The sequence below is a fragment of the Dicentrarchus labrax genome, unplaced genomic scaffold (assembly GCF_905237075.1).
Source record: "Dicentrarchus labrax unplaced genomic scaffold, dlabrax2021, whole genome shotgun sequence".
Lineage (NCBI taxonomy): Eukaryota > Metazoa > Chordata > Actinopteri > Moronidae > Dicentrarchus > Dicentrarchus labrax.
This window is the reverse complement of record NW_026136707.1, coordinates 14,312,285-14,335,765: the sequence shown is the minus strand read 5'-3', so window position 1 is coordinate 14,335,765 and position 23,481 is coordinate 14,312,285. Positions and strand designations below refer to the sequence as shown.

At 39.4% G+C, this 23,481-nt stretch overlaps 3 protein-coding genes across 9 annotated transcripts in view; 2 read left to right on the top strand and 1 right to left on the bottom strand.

The window, feature by feature from the left end:
* The window catches only part of nphs1 (NPHS1 adhesion molecule, nephrin), a 52,749-nt gene extending 48,173 nt beyond the window's left edge, over window positions 1-4,576 (top strand). The window contains exons 31-32 of one of the 2 annotated variants that reach the window (XM_051405522.1): window positions 6-81; window positions 2,416-4,576. In XM_051405522.1, coding sequence (XP_051261482.1) covers window positions 6-81; window positions 2,416-2,465 — 126 coding nt within the window. In that variant the 3' untranslated portion in view covers window positions 2,466-4,576. Of the gene's footprint in view, window positions 1-2; window positions 82-2,415 lie in introns of both variants that reach the window. The other variant, XM_051405521.1, reaches the window with a different exon arrangement.
* Window positions 4,577-5,580: 1,004 nt separating this feature from the next.
* On the top strand, window positions 5,581-11,721 carry fxyd5 (FXYD domain containing ion transport regulator 5). Of its 2 annotated transcripts, none has more exons than XM_051405646.1 (10): window positions 5,581-5,801; window positions 7,441-7,486; window positions 8,790-8,882; window positions 9,115-9,252; window positions 9,335-9,385; window positions 9,974-10,048; window positions 10,462-10,485; window positions 10,574-10,648; window positions 10,771-10,816; window positions 11,300-11,721. In XM_051405646.1, exons 1-10 carry the CDS (start codon window positions 5,745-5,747, stop codon window positions 11,322-11,324), a joined length of 630 nt encoding a protein of 209 aa, XP_051261606.1. In that variant the 5' UTR covers window positions 5,581-5,744; the 3' UTR covers window positions 11,325-11,721. The 2 variants fall into 2 exon arrangements, with proteins under 2 accessions (XP_051261606.1, XP_051261607.1); XM_051405647.1 differs by lacking the exon at window positions 5,581-5,801 and adding an exon at window positions 5,861-5,917.
* A 249-nt stretch (window positions 11,722-11,970) lies between these two features.
* The window catches only part of si:dkey-262k9.2 (uncharacterized), a 12,942-nt gene continuing 1,431 nt past the window's right edge, over window positions 11,971-23,481 (bottom strand). For 2 of the 5 annotated variants that reach the window (XM_051405656.1, XM_051405654.1), the window contains exons 2-8: window positions 19,294-19,354; window positions 18,860-18,895; window positions 17,861-17,902; window positions 16,666-16,737; window positions 16,453-16,521; window positions 16,218-16,260; window positions 11,971-14,921 (exon numbers count right to left, since the gene is read on the bottom strand). In XM_051405656.1, the coding sequence (XP_051261616.1) occupies window positions 14,876-14,921; window positions 16,218-16,260; window positions 16,453-16,521; window positions 16,666-16,737; window positions 17,861-17,902; window positions 18,860-18,895; window positions 19,294-19,345 (360 nt within the window). In that variant the 5' untranslated portion in view covers window positions 19,346-19,354 and the 3' untranslated portion in view covers window positions 11,971-14,875. Of the gene's footprint in view, window positions 14,922-16,217; window positions 16,261-16,452; window positions 16,522-16,665; window positions 16,738-17,860; window positions 17,903-18,859; window positions 18,896-19,293; window positions 19,355-22,096; window positions 22,264-23,321; window positions 23,469-23,481 lie in introns of those variants that run through there. The other 3 variants (XM_051405657.1, XM_051405655.1, XM_051405658.1) reach the window with 3 other exon arrangements.

The following is a 23,481-nucleotide window of genomic DNA, read 5'->3' as shown; positions in this document are numbered from 1 at the left end:
AGCAGGGTACGGAGAAAATGAGGCAGTTCATGGGTGTTCGACAACCGCAGAGAGATTCTGATCTTCCCTTTGAACTACAAGGTGAATTAGTCTAGAATGAGAAGGTCAGCGCAAACAAATACGCTGACAGGGCTTGTGACTCAACAGAAGTCACTGAATACTGTGGTATTTTATTCCCTTTGAATATGTATGATAGTATAGTATGTCACAAATCACCTTGAATCAACCTATCACAAGAGAAGGAAGAATACTTGTAAATGTCAGTGAATACAGTATTTCACTGTCAAGTGTTAGGGAATCTTAGTGTATATATTGTTAAAATTGAATGATTTGCTCAAAGGACTGGGTTGACTTACAGTAAGGTACTGTATGGCAACTAAGGAAGCTAAACAGAAGCAAGGCAGAATGGCGGAACGCCTCTGTAACCTCATGTAATCAAGAAAGAAAAAAATGTTCTGTTGTATAATAGCACAAGTTTATTTTCTTCTCCCTCCTCCCTTGACCTCACTGTTCTTTCACCTTTACCCTCTTTCTTTCTTGGGGCCAAGTCACGGTCACTACCCACACACCACCAACAACCCCCCCCCCCTTGATTTGGCCTGCAGGTACACATGAATCAGTCACTTAGACACAAAAATGGACTGACAACGCTGTGGTTGGCACTAGGGCAGAAGCACTACAGACTCATGGTACCATCCAAGCAGACAACATCCTTTTTGATCCATCCAACGTCAACAAATTCTAACATGTATCCACATGAGAACCTGACAGCAGTCGCCTGTCCCTCTCCTGTCTCATACAAAGAGCTCAAGACCTCACAGTTAGACCGTGGGAATCCGTACAATGGGATAGTACTGAGTGGTATTTTGCACGGTTATGTCTTCGGGAGGTAAAGCCATATCTAGGGCCAGACTCTAATCCTGTTTTCTCTCGGATTGGAGTTCAGCTCACAGCATCAGGGAGAGAGAAAACCCATGCAGGGAATTTGTCTCACTGAGGGTGGACAGTTGAAGAGATAGGGACAGGAAGAGAGGGTTAGGCTAAGCTGCTACTGTGGCTACTGCTACAAAAAACTCTCCTCTTCCTTTGGTTTTCAGTACAAACTGTAGTTCAAGGAAAAGCAGTTCGCTGTATAGCTTTAATCCATAGCCTATACAATAATTACAGTCTTTATTTATAGAGCACTTTGAAAACACTTTGAAAAACCAAAGCTTCTTTACACAATACAGCAAATTAAAATTATACAAATTATAAATTCTAACAGGATCCTAATGGATTAGATTTTATACAAGATCAGATACAACCAATTCTAGCAATATAGGATGAAATAAATAAAAAGACATTTTTAAGTAAAATAAAGCAAGACTAAGGCTACGTTCACACTGTAGGCCATCGTGGGTAAATTGTTTTTTTGCTCATATGTGACTCAGATCTGTTTTTCACTTTCATATGTGATTAAAATCACACTCTTACTCTCACTCTGGATTGACATTCATCACAATTCTGCACTGATGGGAATCACAAACAATGGAGGTAGTCAGTGGAGGGACAGTGAGGTGTTAGACCTCATAAGTATGACACTTCTGTAAGCAAAACTTGAGGTTTCAAATTGTCAGAATCAGAAATACTTTAATAATCCCCATGGGGCATTTACTTATAACCGTGTGTAACCGTGTGTTTCCTCTGATTCCGCATTAACACACACACACACACACACACACCCTCTTTACAGAAGTAGCAACAATTGCTCCACAAAAATTAAAAACGTGATTTTCTTTCTCCTTATCCTCGGCCTCGTAATTTTCTGGCTTCCACTACACATCAGTGTTCACTTAGGATTGTACTTATGACATGTTATTGTTCTTTCCTGCATGCGGCCTGTTACCTGTTCACACTGGAATCTGAAAAAAGAATGTGAACAGCCAAACAAAAAAATCAGATCTGAACAATATCAGAATTGAGCGCTAAGTGTGAACATCTACAGCCATGCTAGCTCTGTGAAGCTGTACATAGACGGAGCAGTGTTTTGAGCTTAACGCTGAACATTATCGTGCTAACATGCTCACAATGACAACGCTAACATGCTGTTGTTTAGCAGGTACAATGTTTATCCGGTTAGCCTTCTTAGTTTAGCGCGTTAGGAAGCCAAGATTAGCAAATTAGCATCAAAGTGCATCTTTGATACACCAAGGTCAGTTTAGGATTCATCCTAAGGGGGACATGAATGTTTACATTTCATAGCAATCCATCCAACAGTAGCAGAGATATTTCAGTCTGGATCCAAGTGGTGCAATTGCAATCCATAGAGCCATGCTGCTACCATGGCTAAAAAACAAATAAAGTCAGTTGTTAAAAGTGTATTTTAAGAAGAGATTTAATAAGATGTCACTGACTCAGCCATCCTACTTTCTTCAGGCAGGACATTCAAGAGCCAAGGCCTTCACTATCTGACCAATATCTGTTGATGATGTACATTTCAAGCTGCAGACTGATGCTGTCATTGACCTGCCAGCCTGCTGAGAAAATGCAGAACACCTGCAAAAATAGGTGCTGTCTCCCTGTATTATACTATGGGTTTGTGTGCTCTTTGTATTTGTGTAACTTCCTCTTTAATATATTGTGCAGAGATCAGACACTTCCTCAAAGTTTCCACGGCTCCTTTTTATTCCTGCTGCCTTGTAGTATGCACAAATAGTGACTGGGCTTTTATTATATCTGCACACAGAGCCGTTATGCACGCACCCTGTTCCTGCTTCCAGTTTCTGCTTTTCCCCCCAAGCACGATTTGTCACATCAGTCTCATGAGTACACACGTAACACAGATAACTCAGCACAGACAACACATATAGTCCAATGAGACACACGTACAAAGAATAAAGCGTATAATCTTTATTTACTTTTCCTCAATAGAAAACCCCACTTTTTCTACTTTGATGGTTTGCTTCATGAGTTTATTTTCAGAGCATTATTTGCCCTGGAAATATTTATTAACAGTATGTGAGAGGTGATATTTAAACCCTGGTGAGGATGTTATAGTCCACACATTCGTCCAAGCCACAAAAATGCTGTTTCTTCAATGAGGGCCTGACTGCCTGGAAATAAATCTCAATGTTTCACAGAGCTGCGTTACCTCAATTAGGCTCGCTATTCTCCATCATGAGCTGTCAAGGTATGTTTGTCTCATTACTGAACAATTGTTTAAGTTCCTGTCAAGCTGACTGCTGTGTTCATACCAAAGCCTCTTCATGATGCATCATTTCGGCTCAGGCAGGAACGATAATCTGCTAAACTGAAGCCTTGACAGCTCAATGCTGTATGTCAACTTCTATTTTTCCTCACTTGCCTCGTGAACATTTTGATATGTTTTGTTCAGAAGAATCTCAAGGGAGCTCGAACATACAGGCTGCATGAGTGCACAATTAAGTCAAAAGAGAAACAAATAAGAGACTTTAATTACCTCAGCTCCTGGAGAGTGCTTTCACATCCTTTGTTACCCCTCTCCTGATTTTCTTTTTAACAAAACAAATATGAGATTGAATAATGCTTTTTTATCACTTTAACAGGTTGTGCTACCAGTGGGGAGCTAACTCAAATTTAACTCAAATTTCTGCAAACCATGTCATTGCTCTCATTATTCAGATTTTTCAATTTGAACTAAATAGAAATCAAATCAAAAGCAACCACAGGTTTTACAAATTAGAACATGATTTTACTGGCAGTTATTATGACTCACTTTGTGACTCCTGTTGTCAGTAATGAGGATGTAATTTGCCCTCCAATGTGGATGAACGAATACATCTTAATAAATACAACAGCAGTCCATGAAAGATAACTCGGAAGTAAAAACACAATTAATTTTTAATTTTGATGAGGGCAGATCTGAAAGCATATTGAAAGCTAACAGAGCATGTGATCCTTTTTAATTATAGATGAATTTGATGTCAGGCCATAGTGTATGTATTGTACCAGACCACATGGAAAGGCACGAGTCATAAAACTATACCACAAATTGCTTATACAGTGTTGCAGAGAGGGAACTAAGAAAGTCGCTTCACACAACAGTCCACATTTGTCTCTATTTAAGGTAGTGTAGGCTTTATTAAACAAAATAAAAAATCCAGGCAAGCATTAAGCAAGCATTTACCCAAAGCTTAACAAAAGAATTTGTTTTTTCAAGTCTCATTTAAACCTGAGTATATTTTTTGTTTTTCATACGTAAGCACATTTGAATACACACATCTCTCTCTCTCTGCATCTCACTCATTTAAATGCATACCTACTCCCACTCACACACTAGGATAAAAAAACGAGCAAAGGGACAAAAGAGAGAAAAAAGAACATAACAAGTGGTTATTATTAACTCAGAGTCTCATGACATACTGTACAAATACATGTGACAAATAAAAAAAAAATCACTTCATGTACTGTTTTTGCTATTGAAGTATACAGGTCACTGCTTTTGAAAGACCTCATTATACTGTATGTACCTATGTCTGAAATGTATTATCAACACATGTCTGTAAAACCACAGCCTTACACAAAATAAATATTGCCCAACAAGTATTACGGAAGTAAATGTTGTATTGCGTTGTATTATAACACAGTGATGTGTAGATGACTGTAATTGGTCTCTTATAACTTGTCAGGGTACATCTCATAATATGATTGGCTGGAGGAATAACATTTTCGACTGAATTTTTTTTTAATATTCTGTGTCTGAACCTGAGAAAAATGTAACATTTTGCTAAGGAAGGTCATGATACAAACTGTGTTTAAATGCTTATTAAAAAGTGCAAGAATGTCTGTAGAGAAACCATAAAAACGTGACAAAGGGCAAGCTGATGCAAAAGCACTCTGGACAAAGACCGTCCTCTGCTCTGTGTATGAATTGCAGGCTTTGTCTGTGGTAACAGTCTAGGTTTGTGCTCATCAGTTGGGTAATGCTGTTGGGTCGCAATAACACACCAGTCCTGTAGCCTTGAAGCAATAGTTGAAATATCTGGAAAAAAAACCTGAGGATTTAACAGGTTGGGTTTGTCACTGCTTAACTGGATTTCAGTGTGATAAACATGGAGCAGATGATCTTCTGTGGTCATATGTCATGCAGTTGATGTGTGTTTGCTTGGTAGCAAAACAGAAACATTTTAAAATGTATTCAAGAAACAGAACTGCTTCTTCAATGCTTGTTTAAAAGGTTGGTATCCAAAGGCAAATATTTCTTTACAGCCACACATTTCAGAGAGTTAAAGAGGATATTTAATAAAACACTCACAATTTCCTCCTATATGTACTGCATTTTTGAGTGACTGCAGATATATCAACAATTTCTCATTACAACAGAGCCATTCATTTCTTGTCTGTGAGGCAGCTACATGGACACAGATGATAGATGGACATGTGGACAGAAAATATTGTATAAACATGGAGAAAGAAAGGATGACAGACAGGCAAACACAATAAAAGACAGCATACAGTAGGGAATAGAGAAATAAAGTAGGAAGTCAAGCCACCATGCTGAGAGTCGGTTGAACTGCAGACAGAGATCATACCGGAGTGAGTGAGAGTGAAAAAACCCAAAGAACAAGAAGGAGGAGGCCATGTCAGGAGAAAGCGTGGGTGAGCGAGAGACTGAAACAGAGTTCAGACAATTGGATGAGGAAGTAGTGATGGGTGAGCACATGGGTGTGGTTGGCCGTTACCAGTTACCCCATCATCAGAAGTGACATACAGGGGAAGCATCTTCGATGACGAGGCTGTGGCTAAATCTGTGGACTCGGGCACCTCGCAGGATGAATACTAAGGTAAGCATAATAGCCTGGATGGATGACTAAATATCAGAGGGCTGTTTTGGTGAAAGCGAACTGAAGGGAGATTGATGGAGGATGACAGACAAACGGATGAACAGACAGACGGGAGAGTGAGTGAGAGTGCTAGATGTGACAAACGGGCAGGCAGGTCAGACTAGGGGAAGGGAAAGACGCCTGTACAGCCCAAGGGAAACAGGCCTCATCTTGACATATGCTCTGGAGAGAAATGAAGATTGGCATGACCTGCTAATCTGAGCTGTCACAGCTCATGACGGCCACGGACGCTCACCTGTCACACTGTTCCAAGCCTGGAGGACGAGCTGCCACCAGGATAGGTCAAAGATCGAGATTAATTTTCTGCTGGGGGTGCATTTGAACCAAGCCACTGGCCTAGACTTCCATTTGTTACTCTACCCACCTCTGCTGTACCTGCTTGGCAGCTGTTGTTCTTTGTATTGCTATGCAATCATACAATAATGGGCATGTTTTTGCGTACTTTTGTTTTTCTATAGTGTTTTGTTTCAAGCTAGGGGCAAGCTGTTGTGAGGGGGAGGAAAGAGCCGTTTTTTTCCCCACTGATTCAGAAAATGTTGCTCACCACCACAGGATTTCCATTATGTTAAAAAAGAGTTGTTTTGACACATTTTTTTTAATTGGTGACAGCAGCAAACTGTGTGCAAATATGGGAAAGTTTGATCAATAGTGCCATAAAGTTGAACACAGACACGTGTGGGAGGTTTGCATATACAATGCGCGGCCTCGATCACTCATTGTTGACAAATGTAAAAAAAGAATTGTGGTTATGATGTGCGTGCCTTACAAAGTTTGACATTCAAAGTAAGGATCTGTTTTCTGTCATGCTGCATGATAAATGCGTGTGCTTTAGCAGGAAGGAGAAATGAACATGTGGTGCAAAACATAAGTGTGTCTACTTCCTGTCTGTTTGCACTGTACAAAATGTTCCAGAACAAATGCTCTCTTTCTTCAATAGTCTAAGCAGAGCCTAAGCTTTGACTTGCCATTCAGTGTATGTTGTTCACCTTGTACTCTGCCCTGGTTAAACAACAAAACCATGATCAGACACTGTATAAATTAACAGCGATTTCTCTGTGTGCTAATGAGCAGACATTTTGTTTGGATGTTGTGTATCTGCCCCAGTCCTCTGCAACAGATGCATCACAGTGTCTGCGTTATTATGAGCTGTCTTCGTGTATAGAGTCACCTGTGATATCTGAGCGGCTCTGGATTACTTTCCAGATCTTAAATACAGTGGTTGAGGTCATTTCAATCTTAAAACCAGAAGTTGTGCTAAAATTGCACAAACTGAAATGTAATTTGTTAATTACAGTCTCTTGTTGAGATATACCCTATTGTATTGGTGTTTGATGATGGCAGCCTCTGTAAAGGATTTTTTGATATTAAGTTAAATGTAGTAATTTAGTTAATTGTTTAGCTATGACTATGAATAATTTTAATCTGAAATCAGTGCCTTTATTTTTGGTTTGCATAACCACAGGTTAGTACAGTGAATGAATACTGGGGTTCTGTAATCAGCCACTGAACTCCAATATCAACCTTGTTTACACTTTCTGCATCATTGTTTTACCTCCTCTCATCTGTTTCTTTCTTTCAGACTTATTTTTTTTCCTTGACCTTTTTCCTCTTCGTCATGTTAAAAGGTGAGTGCAAACAAACTCACATTTAAACTGAGTTTAAACCGAGTCTATACTGAACAGCAGCCACTTTGGTCCCAAATCACAATTTCAGGATAGTCGTATGCCGAAATGTAAATGCAGTAATGTAGCTTTATAATAGTACAGGCAGCGACGAGTCATAAAGTCAGCAAACTGACTCGCTAATGTCAGTTACACAACAGTATCTAGCAATAGTTTGCTAACATTAGCCACCATAAGCTACTGGTCCTACCACGCCAAGCAAGACTGGCAGAAAAACCCTTAAGCGTATTGAACTGATTAATATTTTACTGCTTATGAGTTCAACATATCATTTGTAAGAGGCAGAATGTGATATTTCTTCTTTCAAAAGTATTGTGTGTCGCTTTAGGCTGCAGCTTAGAAATTAGCTGGCTAAATGCTCAAATTCATTACATCATCAGGGTTAAAACTGATGAACCTCCTACAGAGCCACAGAAAACATTATAACAGTGTTTTCTCAGGCTGATGATGACTAGTACGCCTCGTTATGAGTAAACATCCTACTGTGGTTAAGAGGTGGAGTTCCCCTTTAAATGCCTGGAAATTTACATAAAGGCAGATCACAAATATATATAATAGTATTTAATGTTCATAAAAACAATAATGTAATAAGTTCTAATAATGATGTGGGTCCTTTAGTCAACACCACTCATTTAGAAGACACATATTTCAGACTGAAGGTACAACTTTATCTTAGTCCATAAGGGATAAGCTCACACTGAACTGCAGCTATTAACACAATACAAATGGTTTATTACAAACAAAATCAAGGGTTTTTTTTCCCAAACACAATATCTAACACATCAAAACTTCCCTCCCCTCATACGGGTTCATTAAAGTAGTGGGAATCACAGCATTAGCCCAAGAAAGTGGCGGTTTTGTAGAGCTTCAGCACTAATTGGAAGGTGCTGAGTGAGTAAACAGACAACGGCTTCACTGTCCTGCAGTCACACACAACAATCCAGCTCTGTTGTAGCCAGAGGTTTTCTAAGAGCTACTTCTTTGTAACTGTGCCGCGCTGCCCTACTCACAGCACTGCTACTGTGACATACTCTCAATGCAAATGCAGGCCTCTCTCCCCTGCATGGCCAGACGCATTCTCAAAGTACGGCCTCTGCCAGGAATACATCACAGCATTGTTTGAGAGAGTCACTGTGATACAACAACACTGTTCTTTGTTCTTCCTGTAAACTGTATTGAGGCCCCGCCATGAGGCTTCGTCTGACTTGTGTTTTTGGTGATTAAAGTGTGTCTTTCCCCCCCGCAGTGTCAAGGGCTGAGACTCCCACACCCGCAGATCAAATGGAGTCTGTGAGCAGCAATACGGCAAACTCAATGCCCACTGCTCCGACTCCCACTGGTATGGTACTACTTTGCAGCTTTTTTAGTCAGCAGGCTATTTAAGTTTTCACAGTGACTATGCATGATCATAAATAAGAAGCCTATCTATCTATCTATCTATCTATCTATCTATCTATCTATCTATCTATCTATCTATCTATCTATCTATCTATCTATCTATCTATCTATCTATCTATCTATCTATCTATCTATCTATCTATCTAATTCAGTTCACTTTCTTGGTGTTACAGGAAGAAGAGTGGGAGGCAGAGTCACCAGAGATGCTGACTCCTCCCCGGAAACGTCCACCGCTGAAACCACAAGCAAGCACATTAACACCGTGAAGTCACTCACTGTCAACAACACCACATCAGAAATTAAGACAACAGGTAGTGTTGCATTTGTGCTGTAAGTAACACCCATAATTTATCACTTTAACCTGTTGTAATTCGGGTGTTTCTGTCCCTGTAGCTATCAATGAGGAAACAACAAAACCACAAACAATTCTCACATCCACTTCAGGTAACAATCCTCACCCTCTCCCTCATGTATTTGAACACCCAGTTGGTGGAGCCATTGAGTTTACATAGTATATAAACCATGAACACTCCACTATAGGCTATAACATCCCTTCACATTTAGCAAAGGCTTGCTGTACAGTAGATGTTCTCATCAAGAATGCAAGAGGCTTTTAAACTAATTATGAGGTAATTAGAAAATGTTAAACTCCCTGTCCTTGTTGAGATATACAGAGAAGTATTTCTACTGCATTTTACAGCACCGGGGGAAAGAGAGAGAAATAGAGTGAGAGCGATAGAGAGAGCTTTAAAAAGTGTCGGCCCAAATTTCCTCTGAGAGTCATTCCGCTGAAATATTCAGGAATTTAATTAAAAATGAGTTCAACATAGGAATGCACCTGGGATTTTATGAGAAGTAATTCTGTATGGACTGGTAAAGATAAGGAGTCAATATGTCCAATATATGAAATTATGCTTTTACATTATACACCTTTGTCTTATACATATTAGACTTTATAGATCTGAAATACACAGGGATCCAGAAAACAAAACAAATCATGTAAACTAATGTTTTTACTATCCATTTTTCAAGCATCCAAAGTGACGTCCTCCACATCCATACCAAAGACATCCAGCAAAAACGCGAGCTGTGAAGCTGTTGCCCCGGGTAACAAAAAATTTTACTTCTCCATAGTTACCTTAAATGCCACAGGCATAGCTGTTTTATTGTTATCTCATGGCAGACTGACAGTATCAGAATTCCCCCGGCTTCCAAACAAAACCCATAGCGGAGAGGTAGAATAGAGCACCTCACTTCCTCTCTTGACAACAGATTAATGCTTGATTGTACCTTATGCAAGAAGAGATAAGATATTATGTGTCCTCATGCTGTGCTGGCTTGCCATAGATAGGGTTTTGATACACCATCAACAGCATGTCAGCGGGGCCAGTAGATCTGTCATGCCAGCTTTGACTGTTGTTCCCCAGTGATCTTCTAGATTTTTTCTTCCTTTAGACGCTTCCTGTGTTCAACAGTCAAACTTAATTCAATACTTTTCTTTCTACTTTTTCTTCGTATAGAGTTGGACAACAATTTCACCTACGGTAAAAATCTACATTTGACAGTGTTTCTTTTCTGTTATTACCTGTTGTATCTATGTTTGAGCTTTTGATTTGTGTTTTATATGTCCAGATTATGAGTCCCTGCGCCATGCTGGTCTGTCCATTGCAGCATTACTTTTCATCGTGGGAATCATGGTCATTAGCTGTAAGTATGACTCTGAAAGCCATTTTTGTCTTGTGTAATCTCTTATAAACCGTAATTACACAACCCCACTCCTCCTCCCTCTTTTGCTTATCTCTATGTGCTCTTTTGCTTATCTCTTGTAGGTGGCAGGGTCTGTCGGCTGCCAAAGTGTCACAAGAGGTCATCTAAGTAAGTATTTACAGCCTTTTATTTCATTAAATCTAGTGAATGCTCATATTTTGTATTTGTGCAGTGTTTGAGAAGTGCATGATTAGCACAAATGCTGATTAATTTAAGACAATGAAAGCTGATAAAAAGTGATGTTTGACTAAATTACAGTCCATGAGCACGGGTAGCCGTGCTTACATCATGCTGTTAACAAACTGTAGTTGAATGAGATAAATAATTTATGTCACAGGCTACTGGATGATATATGGCAAACAATCAGTCACTTCAGACATAATAGCTCAACAGAATGCTGACTAAAACCTCTGTGATGACTAATAGATCAAAAAGATTATGATTAAGCTATTTGTTGGGAAAAACCATAACAGACCAACTGCAAACCACATTTTTTAAAATTTTCCTTATGTGATATATTTCTGTTTGGTAAATATAACTGACTTCCTAAAAAGTGTTTGACACTTTAAATTTTCTGTGTTTATTTTCCAGGACGTATCGAGTGGTCCAGGGATAAGGAGAGAGAGCATGTGTATACTGATAAAAGCGCAGAGCTGCAAGAAACCAACCAGGAGTCAATCAAGAGGAAAACACTCAACCAACACCTACCTGCGTGTGTGTGTGTGCATTTGGACTGACAGACTATATGCTGCTTAGTAACAGTGTCCAAAACTTGAATCAAGTGAAAAAAGTGGAACGATCACCTGCTTAATCTATGTCAAATGTTATTTCTATACATGGCAAAACGGCACTAAAAAAGTAAAGTGATTATTTATCTTGGCAAATAATGATGAGATGATTCATATTTTAATCATAACTTCAGCCATGAAGCAGGCTTGTTTCTAATGACCTCTGTATCTTATGACTGAAAACACCAGGATTATTATTAAAGGTTCTGAAGAATAACCCCATAACATCTCATATTTGTCAACCTCATCTCTTGTGTTCAACATCTAAAATTAAGCTGGGTCACTTCCTCTTTCTGATAGATATTGTACGCTCTTTACTCTTTCAGTCTCAACAACAGCGCAATGTTTAGTAAGGGATGTCTAAGCCTCTCAGTGCCTCTATGCTTATAAATGAGTAAAGCCCTAGATTAAAAAAGATCCACTGGCACATTATCTTTGCATCCATGTGGCATCAAAATGATACAGACAACAAACTGGTGAAACCAAGCACATTTTATAACAGCTGTTAAAATCAACACAATCCAGAGCATACCTACATTATATACAGTAGAACTCACTGTTCTAATTGCTATCAGAACAAAATAAAAGTGACAGCAGCTGTGCAGATTGAATTAATTCATGATATACAATCACCTACTGCAAATGTTTATACAGAGAGATATGAGATAATGTATTACATACTTAATAATATGAACTGTGAATGTCCTTGGCACAAATAATACATACAGAATGTGTTCATCTGGATACACAGGTGCGTATGAACATATGCATTTACCATTACAGGACCAGTGTGTAGGATTTAGTGGCATCTAGCATATAGTTACATAGTGCAACTCATTTGCTTCACCCTCCCCTTCTAAATGCAAAGGAGAAACTACAGCGGCCGTGAAATGCACAAAAACAAAAAAGGGCCCTATCTAGAGCCAGGTGATTGTACACTAATGAAAACATACTTATGCATATTGTATCCCATTTCTGGCAACAGATCCTCCTAAATTTTACACACTTGAACCTTAAGTCCAAATTTAAACGTTTTTGTTGAAATATGACACTAAAATACAAATATTTAAAGATTTTTTGGCAAATAACTGACTCCCACCACCGCAACTTTGTTTTGCACGCTATTTATGAATGAACAGTGGAGAGAAGACATCACCCCTTAAATTCAACAAGTATATATATATATAAAAAAGACCATTTAGCCAAATACAATATTTTTCATTGAGTCCACAATGCAAATGCATAGCTCAGTAAATACATACAATATATTATATATTTTAAAAAATGCATAGAGTCTGACAATGCCTATAGTATGGTGCCCATGAGAGGAATTTTGTTGCGTTTTCTCACTTTTTTTCCCCCTTTTTTTTTTAAATGCTGCGCATTTGTTGTCAAACATACTTTCTTTATTTGATTGTGTTTTGTTTCTTTGCATGAATTTCTCAGGTTGCAGTGCGTTGAGCTTTCAGGGCCACCATACTTTATCTGGACATATATAGAATCAGCCAGTTGATAAAAGAAAAAAAAAAAAGCCTTTTCACATATATATGTCGTTGAGGAAGAAACGGCTACATTTTGGTACATTTACATAAGTAGTGTCACAGCAGAGACGCTTTACAGGAGGGAATAATAGAGAAGAGTTTGGCTGGACCAAATACTGAGTCTGTTTTTCTTTCTACATTTTGGAAAAAGCATTCAAAGAGAATACTCTGCAGCTGATGTTATTGCATTGTGGTTTATTTGTCCAGCAGAAATAATGAATATGAGTAAATATGAATACGTAGACTACAGAGACATTAAAAACTGAAATGTTTTGAACTGCAATTTTGGTCCAATTGTCCTCCCTTTGAAATGCTAACACATTTTGAAGGTTTATTGGACAATGCTACACTTTTTTTGAGAAGTAACACAAACTGTATATACAGTGTTCAAATACAAACAGTAAAACAAAGGCACAAACAATAATCTTATCTGCCAATTTGTTTGTGTTCAATAAACTGGGATCCTGGGATGCATAATTTTTAAGACGATCCTTCAGCACAGACCTATAGCCACTATACGCCCTGATGAAGACATGACTGCACAACTGTTTTTGCTCCCTGGTTGGATTTGAGCCAAGCCCTGCCCCCAGTGGCGAGATTAGCTGCAAGATTTAGTGGAAGAGCAAAGTGAGATCCTGCTTTGAAAAATCCAGTGTTTAACCCCATGTAGCCTCTCCTAGTGTCGCTGACATATATGCGCCTCATGAAGCTACAAATGAAATGCTCATGTCGAACAGGAGCATGTCCCCTTCCCCTTTAACCTTTGCCACAGAAAGTTCCCTTCTCTGTATTAGAACAAATAAGGGAACTAGTGCCTTGGGTTCTTTGATAGAAAGCTTTCTTTCACAGGGCATGATTGATTTCCATTTAAATGAAAACAGAGAAGCCATCATGCGCCGTATGAATGAAACAGAGGCATTATTGGTATTTTCCCAATCATACCCAACACTTTATTTGATTCGGGAGATTTTATCCCTCCCTCACACCCAGCGTCTCACTGCCAGTGTATGAGGCATTAATCTAACGCTCTACAGCATTCAGAGAGCTATTTACAATCTGCAAGACTAAAGTGAAAGCCTTTCAAAACGAAAAAGAGAGGGGGAAAAGAAAACATCATCATTCATGGCGGTCGATTAATTTGCTGCCTTGCAAGAAGATGTTCACATTGGCTATTTCCACTTATTTCTTTTTTTCCGAGGTTGAGACAAGGGGGAACAGATTTTTATCTTCCTATTGCACTGCCTCTTGTCACTCCTAATGGGGCAGGAACAGAAGATGTCAGACAAGTGAACAGGAGAATGAAGTGAGCACTGGGCTGGCTTAGTGTGGATAAGCATGGTTTGTCTCACTCGTCAACCATTTCACACAGATAGGTCTGTTCCACATGCACCAAATCAAACGCAAATACAGTTTCAGTGCATAGCTGGTGGGAATAATTTCTTGTTTCAGGTAGTAAAAAAAGGGGGAGCTCTGGCTGTGCTAAATTATCCCTTTTAACAAAAGAAGCTTTAAGCCATATTCTCCGGCTTTGATTTGGATTCCTCAAATAGAATCCAATTAGAAGGTTTGAATGTGTTCCAAGTGTCCCAGGCTAAATTGTGTGTATGTGGAATAGAAACAGCTGAGATAAAGACAAAAGTAAAAAACAGTTAAAAAAAAAAACACATATTGCATATGTATTGATAAGATATTGTGCAGGAGCAATTTACTGAATGATACGAAGCAGGCTATTGTGCAAAGAAGTGTAACTGTCCTGAGTCAAAGAGTAGGAGATGACATATCCCGGTGCATTGCTCATGTCTTGTCTGTGTGTTATAGGACTGCTACTCCACCAGGAACTAAACGGCCCCTTTCTGGTCCTGCTCTGTAGGCACGGAGTAGACCCTGAAGAGAGAGGGAGGACAGGACACAGGAAGGGAATACAAGAGGAGGAGGGGGGGTGAGACAGGGCAAAAGCAAAAGTGTGTCATCTTTATGATATTTTTAGGTTCCTTCTCAGTTTGTTAACAGAAAGACAGAAGAAACATCCCTGTGTGTCGGAATTCAGGAAACGGCATGTCTGCCTCATGCTGCAGGGCTCTGACAGGTGCACGGTGACTGCATCACCTCAAAACACAGCTCATCCCCAGGTGGGACTTATAAACCTGGCAAGGCACTGTTGATCCAACAAGCCAGAGGTTGCTGTGTGATTAAGCCTCTTTTCAGTAGAGCGATCAGTCAGCACCAAACACTGCCAGAGCTGACTGCAGCCCCAGGAGGCAGCCAGTAATCCTGCGGAGGAATTTAACCCTTGCAGATAGTCTTGGGTGTCTGCTCCACAATGGCAGTTCCCCTGCTGCTTGGAGATCTCTGGAGACAAATTTGAACTCCGTAACCCGTCTGACCCAACCTGCTGTTCATGTTTTACTGCACCCCAGAACAAAAGAAATCTGCTTACTCTGCAGAAAGGTTCCCTAGAGCTAACTGCGGTTAAACACGAAAAGTGTGGAAGGGAGGCAAAAAGTGAAGAGCGTGTCTCTCTGTATAACTGGTTTAGGCTGTTCTGCTGTCTGATTGCTGTTGGCAGATTGTTGTCAGGATGCCAAGATCATGTTTACAGGATTGTTTTATTTTTGAGTAGTCTGCTCAGACCTCAGTTTATGAGGTAATCTTTGGAACAGGTTAGGTCCTGTCCCATACAGCCAGTGGCACTGTCTTAAGGCTATTGTTTGATGGCTAAGATGGAAAGGTTCGGATTTGGGGAGTGTTCAGTAGTGGCAGTGCAGAGCCTCAGGCTGCGATACTAATTGCTGTGCAAGTCCAGACGGGCTCAGATGGGTGGATGCTGGTTGCGTTATGCCACCTGAGTGTTTTTCTCTGGTTTAGATGCTGACGAGCTGGATGAAGTAGGGGAAATTGGCAAGGCAGCAGAAAGGCTGTTACCCACCAGACTGGTTCTGTCACCTGCAGGCTGACTTAGCGTAAAGTGGAACGTGCAGTGGAACTCAGTAAACCACTAATACAGTATGTACAGAGGCCGTAGGAAGAAAATAAATGTGATGAGCCTAAAAATTAAAGTGAGGTTCATAGAAAATGAGATAGTACACTTTAAATCCAAGTGAAAGTTAATTAATTTTATAACATATAAAAATAATTTGTATATCAAATCAAATAGCAAATATATAATACATTTGACCTTACCCTTGTTGCCTTTTGTGCATGTGGCGTCTTACCAACATTATGACTGCAAGAAAAAAAAAAAGGAAAAAGGTCATGGCTACACAAGAGAAAGTTCATATTTGCTTAAGGTATTAACAGCTTTACAAGGCCCACAGGGACTACGCTTTACAGCAGGGAATTTGTCAACTGTGGGAATGAAACAGGCACCATTTCACATTTCACTACATTATGTCTCTATAAAACACAGAATACTTACCGACTATCACTGCAACTGAGAGAGTCAATGCAGTCACAGCTACAATGATGATAATCATGGTCAACTGATCTAAAAGGAAAAACATAAGAAAACTATCAGCTGCAGGTTGATATCAATGTATGACGTTATGAATCATTGCTACTTATTCATATGTATTCTAACATTTTAAGAAATTCACTGTATATCACAAATCAATGGAAATTTCAATCTCACCTGACCCTTCTTCACCTGTAGCTTTATCTGAGAGTGAGCCAGGATAATCTGTAGTGGAAACATCTGGAATCCCTATATGGCAAAGAGAACAGTTAACAAGTAAACACATGTTTCAGATGCACTGTACAGTATATTTGAACCCACCACATAACACGTCTACTGTATACAGAGAACAACAACACCACCAAGAGTCTAATCAAAGTTTTTGAATGGTCAATGCTATTCATGCCTAACCGAAAGTTTGAGGCTTTCAATAGAGGATTGAAGGAATAGTTCTGCAACTTGGGAAATGTGATTATCTGCTTTCTTGCCAAGAGTGAGATAAGAAGATTGATACCACTCTCTTGTCTGTATGGTAAATGTGAAATTATAGCCAGCAGCCTAGATTAGCTTAGCATAAAGACTGGAAACAGAAGATGACAGCTAACCTGGCTTTGCCCAAAGGTAACAAAAGCCACTAACCAACATCTCAGCTCATTAAAACACAAGTTTGTTTAATCTGTGCATAAACCAATCGTGCCTGGCCAAGAACAGCCCAGCACAAAAACCCCTGCAAAAGCACAACTTGCATTTTATACGCTTTGTTTTTTTGTATGCATTACACAAACAAAATGATAAACTAGATAACCAGGTAACTGTTTTGAGTTTGAGTTAAATAAAATGTACTAAAGGGGAAAAAGTATATGTGTATGTATAAACTTGTGTCTACAGAGAGGGTGAGGGTTGAGGCTTCAGAGGAACTGTAGCTCTTTGCAGAAAGGCTGCTTTGTCAAGAGTCGACTGGCCGCGGCCTTGTTCTAAACAGATCTGTAATTCTATCAAATGTCCATCAAAGCGAAGATGAGGAGTGACAGAAGGAGGCGTAGAGAGAGAGTGAGAATGTCAATGTTGATTAGCTGACCAGCAGGATGGCGGTGATGTCAACTTGTTCATTGGCCTTTCGGCAGGATCTACAGGGCCCCTCCAGGGAACTAATTGATTCCATTCAGGGCTTAATGGTTAGGAGGAGGGAAAGCCAACCGGAGCCACTGCCCTTCACACATCTCACTGGCCTAGAGCACCCTACACATAATGCTGACTTACTGACAACAATTACACTGGCCTTAACCTTCACATACTTTCCTCTGGAAAGAGGCCATAACAGTGTTTGTAGGTGTGAAACAGAAGAAACTAGAAAATCTGGTAACTAACTCACGTTTTGAAAGTCTGTATAAGTCCTCATCGTCATTTTCCAGACCTGTGAAATAAAGGAGAAAGACAGTGTTTCTCAGTGCGTGCACTTTCAAATATTAACAGTGTAAGAGTTCTTCTACGGTACATTAGTCAGGATATAGACAACACATTTAATCTTTTAGCAACACTATTGATTGAAGGTTTTATGAAGTCAGTTTAGGGTTGCAAAAGTCTGAGAGCAAACAAAATGAAAACTATACACAAGAATCAATATTGTACAGAAAAGCAAACCAATCTATAATTATAGGCAATAACAAAACTGCAAACAAGAAACCTCAGCCATAACATGTGACCAAAACTGTGAGTAGATAACAAAAGTCTAAATCAGGAACGAAAACCATTAAGAAAGAAATGGAAGCGTTTCTAGCGAGAGTGATTACACAAAAGCATTTGTGTTAGTGTGTAAAGTGAGTAGAAATGTGGAGACGGTTGAGAATCAAACACATTAGAAAGGTAGATTTCTCCTTGTCCAGTAGGCTGCATTATGAACCCACACCATGATTTTAAGTTATTCTATTTGACATGAAATTCACTTGTTCATGTCAACAAACATGTCTGGTATGATCCTTGACCGTGTCCTTGACATGTTAATTACTACATACATGGCCTAAAGGACCCACTAAGCTTACCTGAAGACAAAACAAGGACGAAATATTGGAACTGATAACAGTACCAGAAACATGTAGGAACAAGCAAATCCCACGAGAAAGGAATAACAGTGTGATTATTCTTTTCAAAACAAATGAACAAAAAATATTTTTGGTGTTGCTACTGGTTATGATCTCTGTTGATATTTAAACAAAATGTGTTTATTTGCGTCCCTAAACTGACTTCAAGCAAAAACCACTTACAGTAAAATTGTTGATAACACGGAGAGCACCATGACAACTGTGCCCAGCTGATTGAAAAGCTTCATAAATTCCTCCTTTTTTTCTTTCACAGATAAAGATGTATTACATACCTCCATCAGCTGATCCTTCATCCTCTTCTGAAACAGCTGCAAAGATACAGATACAGTTAGAATACATTCACAGTACAGTTTTTAAGGTTTCAGAGGACGCTTACATGGACTGTATATCACAAAAATGATTATGTACATCGATCGTCTATCTGCTGTTCCTTTCTGGCATCTCATCTACCAAGAAAGTGTAGCATTGGGAGTATTGGTGCTAATTTCTGCGTTGTTTTCCTTTAATGTTATTCTTCTATGTGCGAACACTTTGTTTCACTGGAGCACCTTCTCTTTTAGGTGGTTGTATAATTCAAAAGTTAGTGCATTAATCCTTACAGACAGTGCGCTTATGTAGGTAGGTGAGGAAAACATGCCGACGGTGGGATGCATAGACCCTGATTAGATGTTTATCACCTGAAAGCGTCACAGAGATGAGAACATACCAGTAGCAGCTGGCAGCAGCAGCAGCAGACACAGGAACAGCAATCGCATCATCTTCAAATGCTGCGGGGGGAAAAGAAAAGTTAAAAATATCTGCTATTAATATTCAGTCATTGATGTGTGTGAAATCTTGGTGTTTTGGTTTAGAGCAAGGGTGTGATGGAAAGCAGCATTATTGAGGCTTGCCTGCCACTTTGAGTTTCAGGATCACATACTGATAGTCAGTGGAAAACTCCAAACTCCAAGCCTACAAGTCCTTGTACTGTTTTACCTGGTTAAAAGTATGCATGCAAATCGAGATTGTAATCTGAGGTGGGTGGTGGTGAAAATGAACGACAACCTTATTTCCCATAGTGCTCAGCAAAAAAAAAAAAAAAAAAAAAAAAAAAAAAAGCTCTTAGAATTCTGTCACAGTCAGCTGGCAACAAGTGTCTATTCAACATTTTCCCTTCCCTATGCAAGAGCCCCATGTCTTCCACTGACAAAACAAAAAGGAATCACATAAATAATTATTTTTGTTCATATATCCTGCAAAGTAATATTCTTGTCACGCTAAAAAAAAGTATGAGCTCGATTTCACTTGAACATATACTTATCCGTCAACTTTATCCTATCACAGAGACCAAGTGATACACTTACACTGGCTGTGACTTCTTTTTGTGTGTGTGTAGTTGTTGTTGTTCTTAAGGAGAAATCTTACAACTTCCTCATGGCACAGGGCCCAAAACAAACCCTACCTCCGTTCCCCATCACCACCACATAGATGTGAAACACAGATGTTCTTAGCCCTGCCACACAAAGCCCCAGCTGTATCCAACACAATATGAATGGTGATATTTTTGAATGGGGAAACATGGGAATGTCGGCTTTTTCCGTTCGGGGTCCCGGAAAAGCCTCATTGGTCAGATTTAGCCATCGCGATTGGCTTGGGATCAGGAACCAGTAGTCAGTCATGCAATGTTTGATACTATGAACAGAAGGATCTTTCCCACTGACCTTTGTGCTAAATGTTATAGGCACCTCTTCATTGTTAGCCTTGCCCATTGTGTCCTTGTTTCCTCCATAGTTAATGACTCCATAGTTATGTGGAAAGAACTGAGATGACCTGCATTGTTAAGGTGCGGATTATCCAAAAGGGCTCTGACGGCAATAAACTGTCTCCTACACATTACTACAATTTAACTATGTGGACTATGCTCACCATATGGCAAGTAGACTCAAATTACCATATTTGGTGTATGGCTGTAAAAAAAGAAAGAAGGCATGGGCATTAAGAATTGAGAATGGAGACTAGTCAACATCAGTTCATTTTTCTTCATAATGTTTTACAGGTTTATGAAAGACCTAGGCATCAGAAATATGGGCAAAAACTGTAATCTCATTATCTATAAATCTATAAATGCTGCCATGGTGGTTGATGTCTTAAAACTTTCATGTGAGACAAATGTCCACCCTGTAGGGCCACACAGGAATGAGTATAGGCCAGTCAACCAGATTATCTTCATGCAAAATTAGCAGAACAGCATTAAGAACTATTTTGGTTGACTTTATTGGAAAAAAGATGTTAATCACACAACTGAGGCTGATTGGAGACAGAGTGTAGTGTGGGCTGTTCTGGCCTCTTGAATAGCTGCAGTAAATCTCCAAATGCAAACAACCTAAGAAGCTGCAAATAAAATCCCCTTCTGTATCCAATTTGCTTTTCAGAGTCGCTTTGGGTGAAATAATAAGCTGATCCAATTTGGAAATATTTATCAACCCAGTCCACTGCCTCTGTATCAAAATGGCTCCTGACGCCTGTATTATTTTTCAAATTGGGTAATATATTCTTGTACATTTGAATGCCGATTGAATTTGCTGTTTAATACCAGACCCAATTTGCAACATATAATAACCAGTGGCTTGCTTATAAAGTAGACATGCTAGCTGCCTTCTGGCTAGATATGCAAAGATCATAGAAGGTAAATGTAGAAATCTACAAATCATAAAACTGGAGTGCAGCGCAGCAAGAAAGGCATATATTGTGCTGTTGCTGGAAGGTAAATGTGTCTTGTTTTTCTTCCAATTTCTCCAATGCAATTTTTCACTGACAGGATTAGCCCTGAATCACATACCTGTCTGACCAGGCCAGCCCACAGTACACCTAAATCTTGTTTACCAGGTTTAATTTTGAATGATGAACACTTTCCACCCCTTCCAGCCCACCCAGTACAATCTATATCAACAAAACACACAAGCAAACAGAGGTTTACTACATGTACATAGACAGGACTACTTGCAGAGTCTCACCCTCTCTCTTTCTTATCTGACTGCACTGATAACAGACCTCAACCACTGTCACACATGACTCTGACACTGCCGATGATAATCTCTAATGTGGACAGATATAAGAGTTATTGTGGCCTAGAGAGGAAACAAGAACATAGAGAGTAAAAGAAGACAGCAAAGAAAACGTCACAATTATTGTGAATATGTTTCAAAGCTAAAACAGACTTGCTCAACAACAAGGCAAAATAGTGAGGACGAAAGGATGGGAAAAAAAGCCCCTAGATAATTTGTTATTCATTGCCATTCAATTTTATGAGAATGGTAGCTTACTCTGGTTCAGTGAAGAGAGAAAATATTCTTATTGAAATGTTTACTCAACTCTGCCATCTCTACAGGAGCTGTTTATCTAAGTGAGGTTAATGCAAATTCATTTTTTTTCTCCCTTTAACATAACATACTCTGCTATTCCACTGGACCACAAACAAAGTAACAAGGAAACTAATGATAAAATTAAAATAAAATAAAAGCAAAACTCACAATACCTCAGTTGTTACCATGTAAACCGGAGAGCGAACTTCCCTCAACACAGAATGAGTCTGCTGAGAAACTAAAACCAAGCGGTTATTTCCAACACAAGTGGTTTCTGGATGACTTGTTGAGCATCAGGCCAATAAGGCCCACAGTAAAACAACAAAAAAGGATATGAGAGTATGTCTGTATATGACAGCGTCTTAAAGACACATCCTGTATTAGCCTGCCCCTCTCCCACTCCCCTCTCTCTCTCTCTCTCTCTCTCTCTCTCTCTCTCTCTCTCTCTCCTTCTCTGCATAAGAAACTATACCTACCTGTAGAGTGAATAAACAACCAGATATGATTCTATGGTTGCACCAAAAGGCATTCTCAGCCTCTGCTGTGGCCGAAACAGCAACAAACGGATTCAGGACATTCAAGACTCTGAGCACGTACACCTCAGATTTTACTTTTTTTATCAGATGGAGACAAAGCTGTAGTTCTTTGTTTTGTTAACAACACTATCACAAGACCTGTCCCAGTCACATTGAGGGTTTTCATAGTCCAATCAGTCTGAAATGCAGCCTCATCACTCCTCCAAGAAACAAGCAACACAATATGTTTTTTTTTTTAGAAAAAACAACTCTGCAGACAAGCTGTGAAAGGGTTCAACAAAGATTTGGTGCCCCTGCTTCACTTCACAAGCAGTGTGATTAACAACAGCAGACAAAAACACGTTATTTGTTGTCAGGCTAATATTTAGCTCAAAAACGGCATTAAGGTACTGACTGTGAATGACAACCTCAACTCACGCACAGGAAGTGAGATAAGGGGTTATGCATCACAAGTCAGGTCTTTTTTCAAATAACACCCTCATCTTGGGTAACCTGTCTGCACGTTTGAATGGATGTAATCAAAGTACTGTCACATTGACTCACTGTATAGAGAACAGAACTGCTGTTGTTTGGAGTTGAATTATCTCTTTATGAGTTACACCCTCAGAACGATAAAGGTAATAAACAACTCACATGAACTTGGGTGAACTTTGGTAAGAAAGTCACAAAAGCTGAGAAAATAAAATATAGAGGAAAAAAGTATGGAACAGTTGCCCTACAGGCTACATGCTGATACTCGTTGAGACTTAGAAAAAAACTTACACTTAAAAAAAACCCCGACTATTAATTGTATGCTAATGGGTTATTTTTACATTACAGCCACGCACTGACAACACTTAAAATAACAAGGAACCTACCAATACAGGAGAAAGACGGCTCTATTGCAAAATGTGTTCTCCGTGTGTAGGAATGAAGGCTTTAAAATCACATCATTGAGTGTCTCTTCATGTCTTTTCCTGAAACTTGACGCACTCTCTACGCCGGTCGATGAGCCACAGCCGAGCCGACGTGTGAACA

Excerpts from the sequence above, each read along its gene's own strand:
- fxyd5 (XM_051405646.1), top strand. The coding sequence starts at position 5,745 with ATGACGAGGCTGTGGCTAAATCTGTGGACTCGGGCACCTCGCAGGATG. Across the intron at positions 9,386-9,973 it reads AATTCTCACATCCACTTCAG|CATCCAAAGTGACGTCCTCC; the intron begins GTAACAATCCTC and ends CCATTTTTCAAG. Across the intron at positions 10,649-10,770 it reads GGGAATCATGGTCATTAGCT|GTGGCAGGGTCTGTCGGCTG; the intron begins GTAAGTATGACT and ends TATCTCTTGTAG.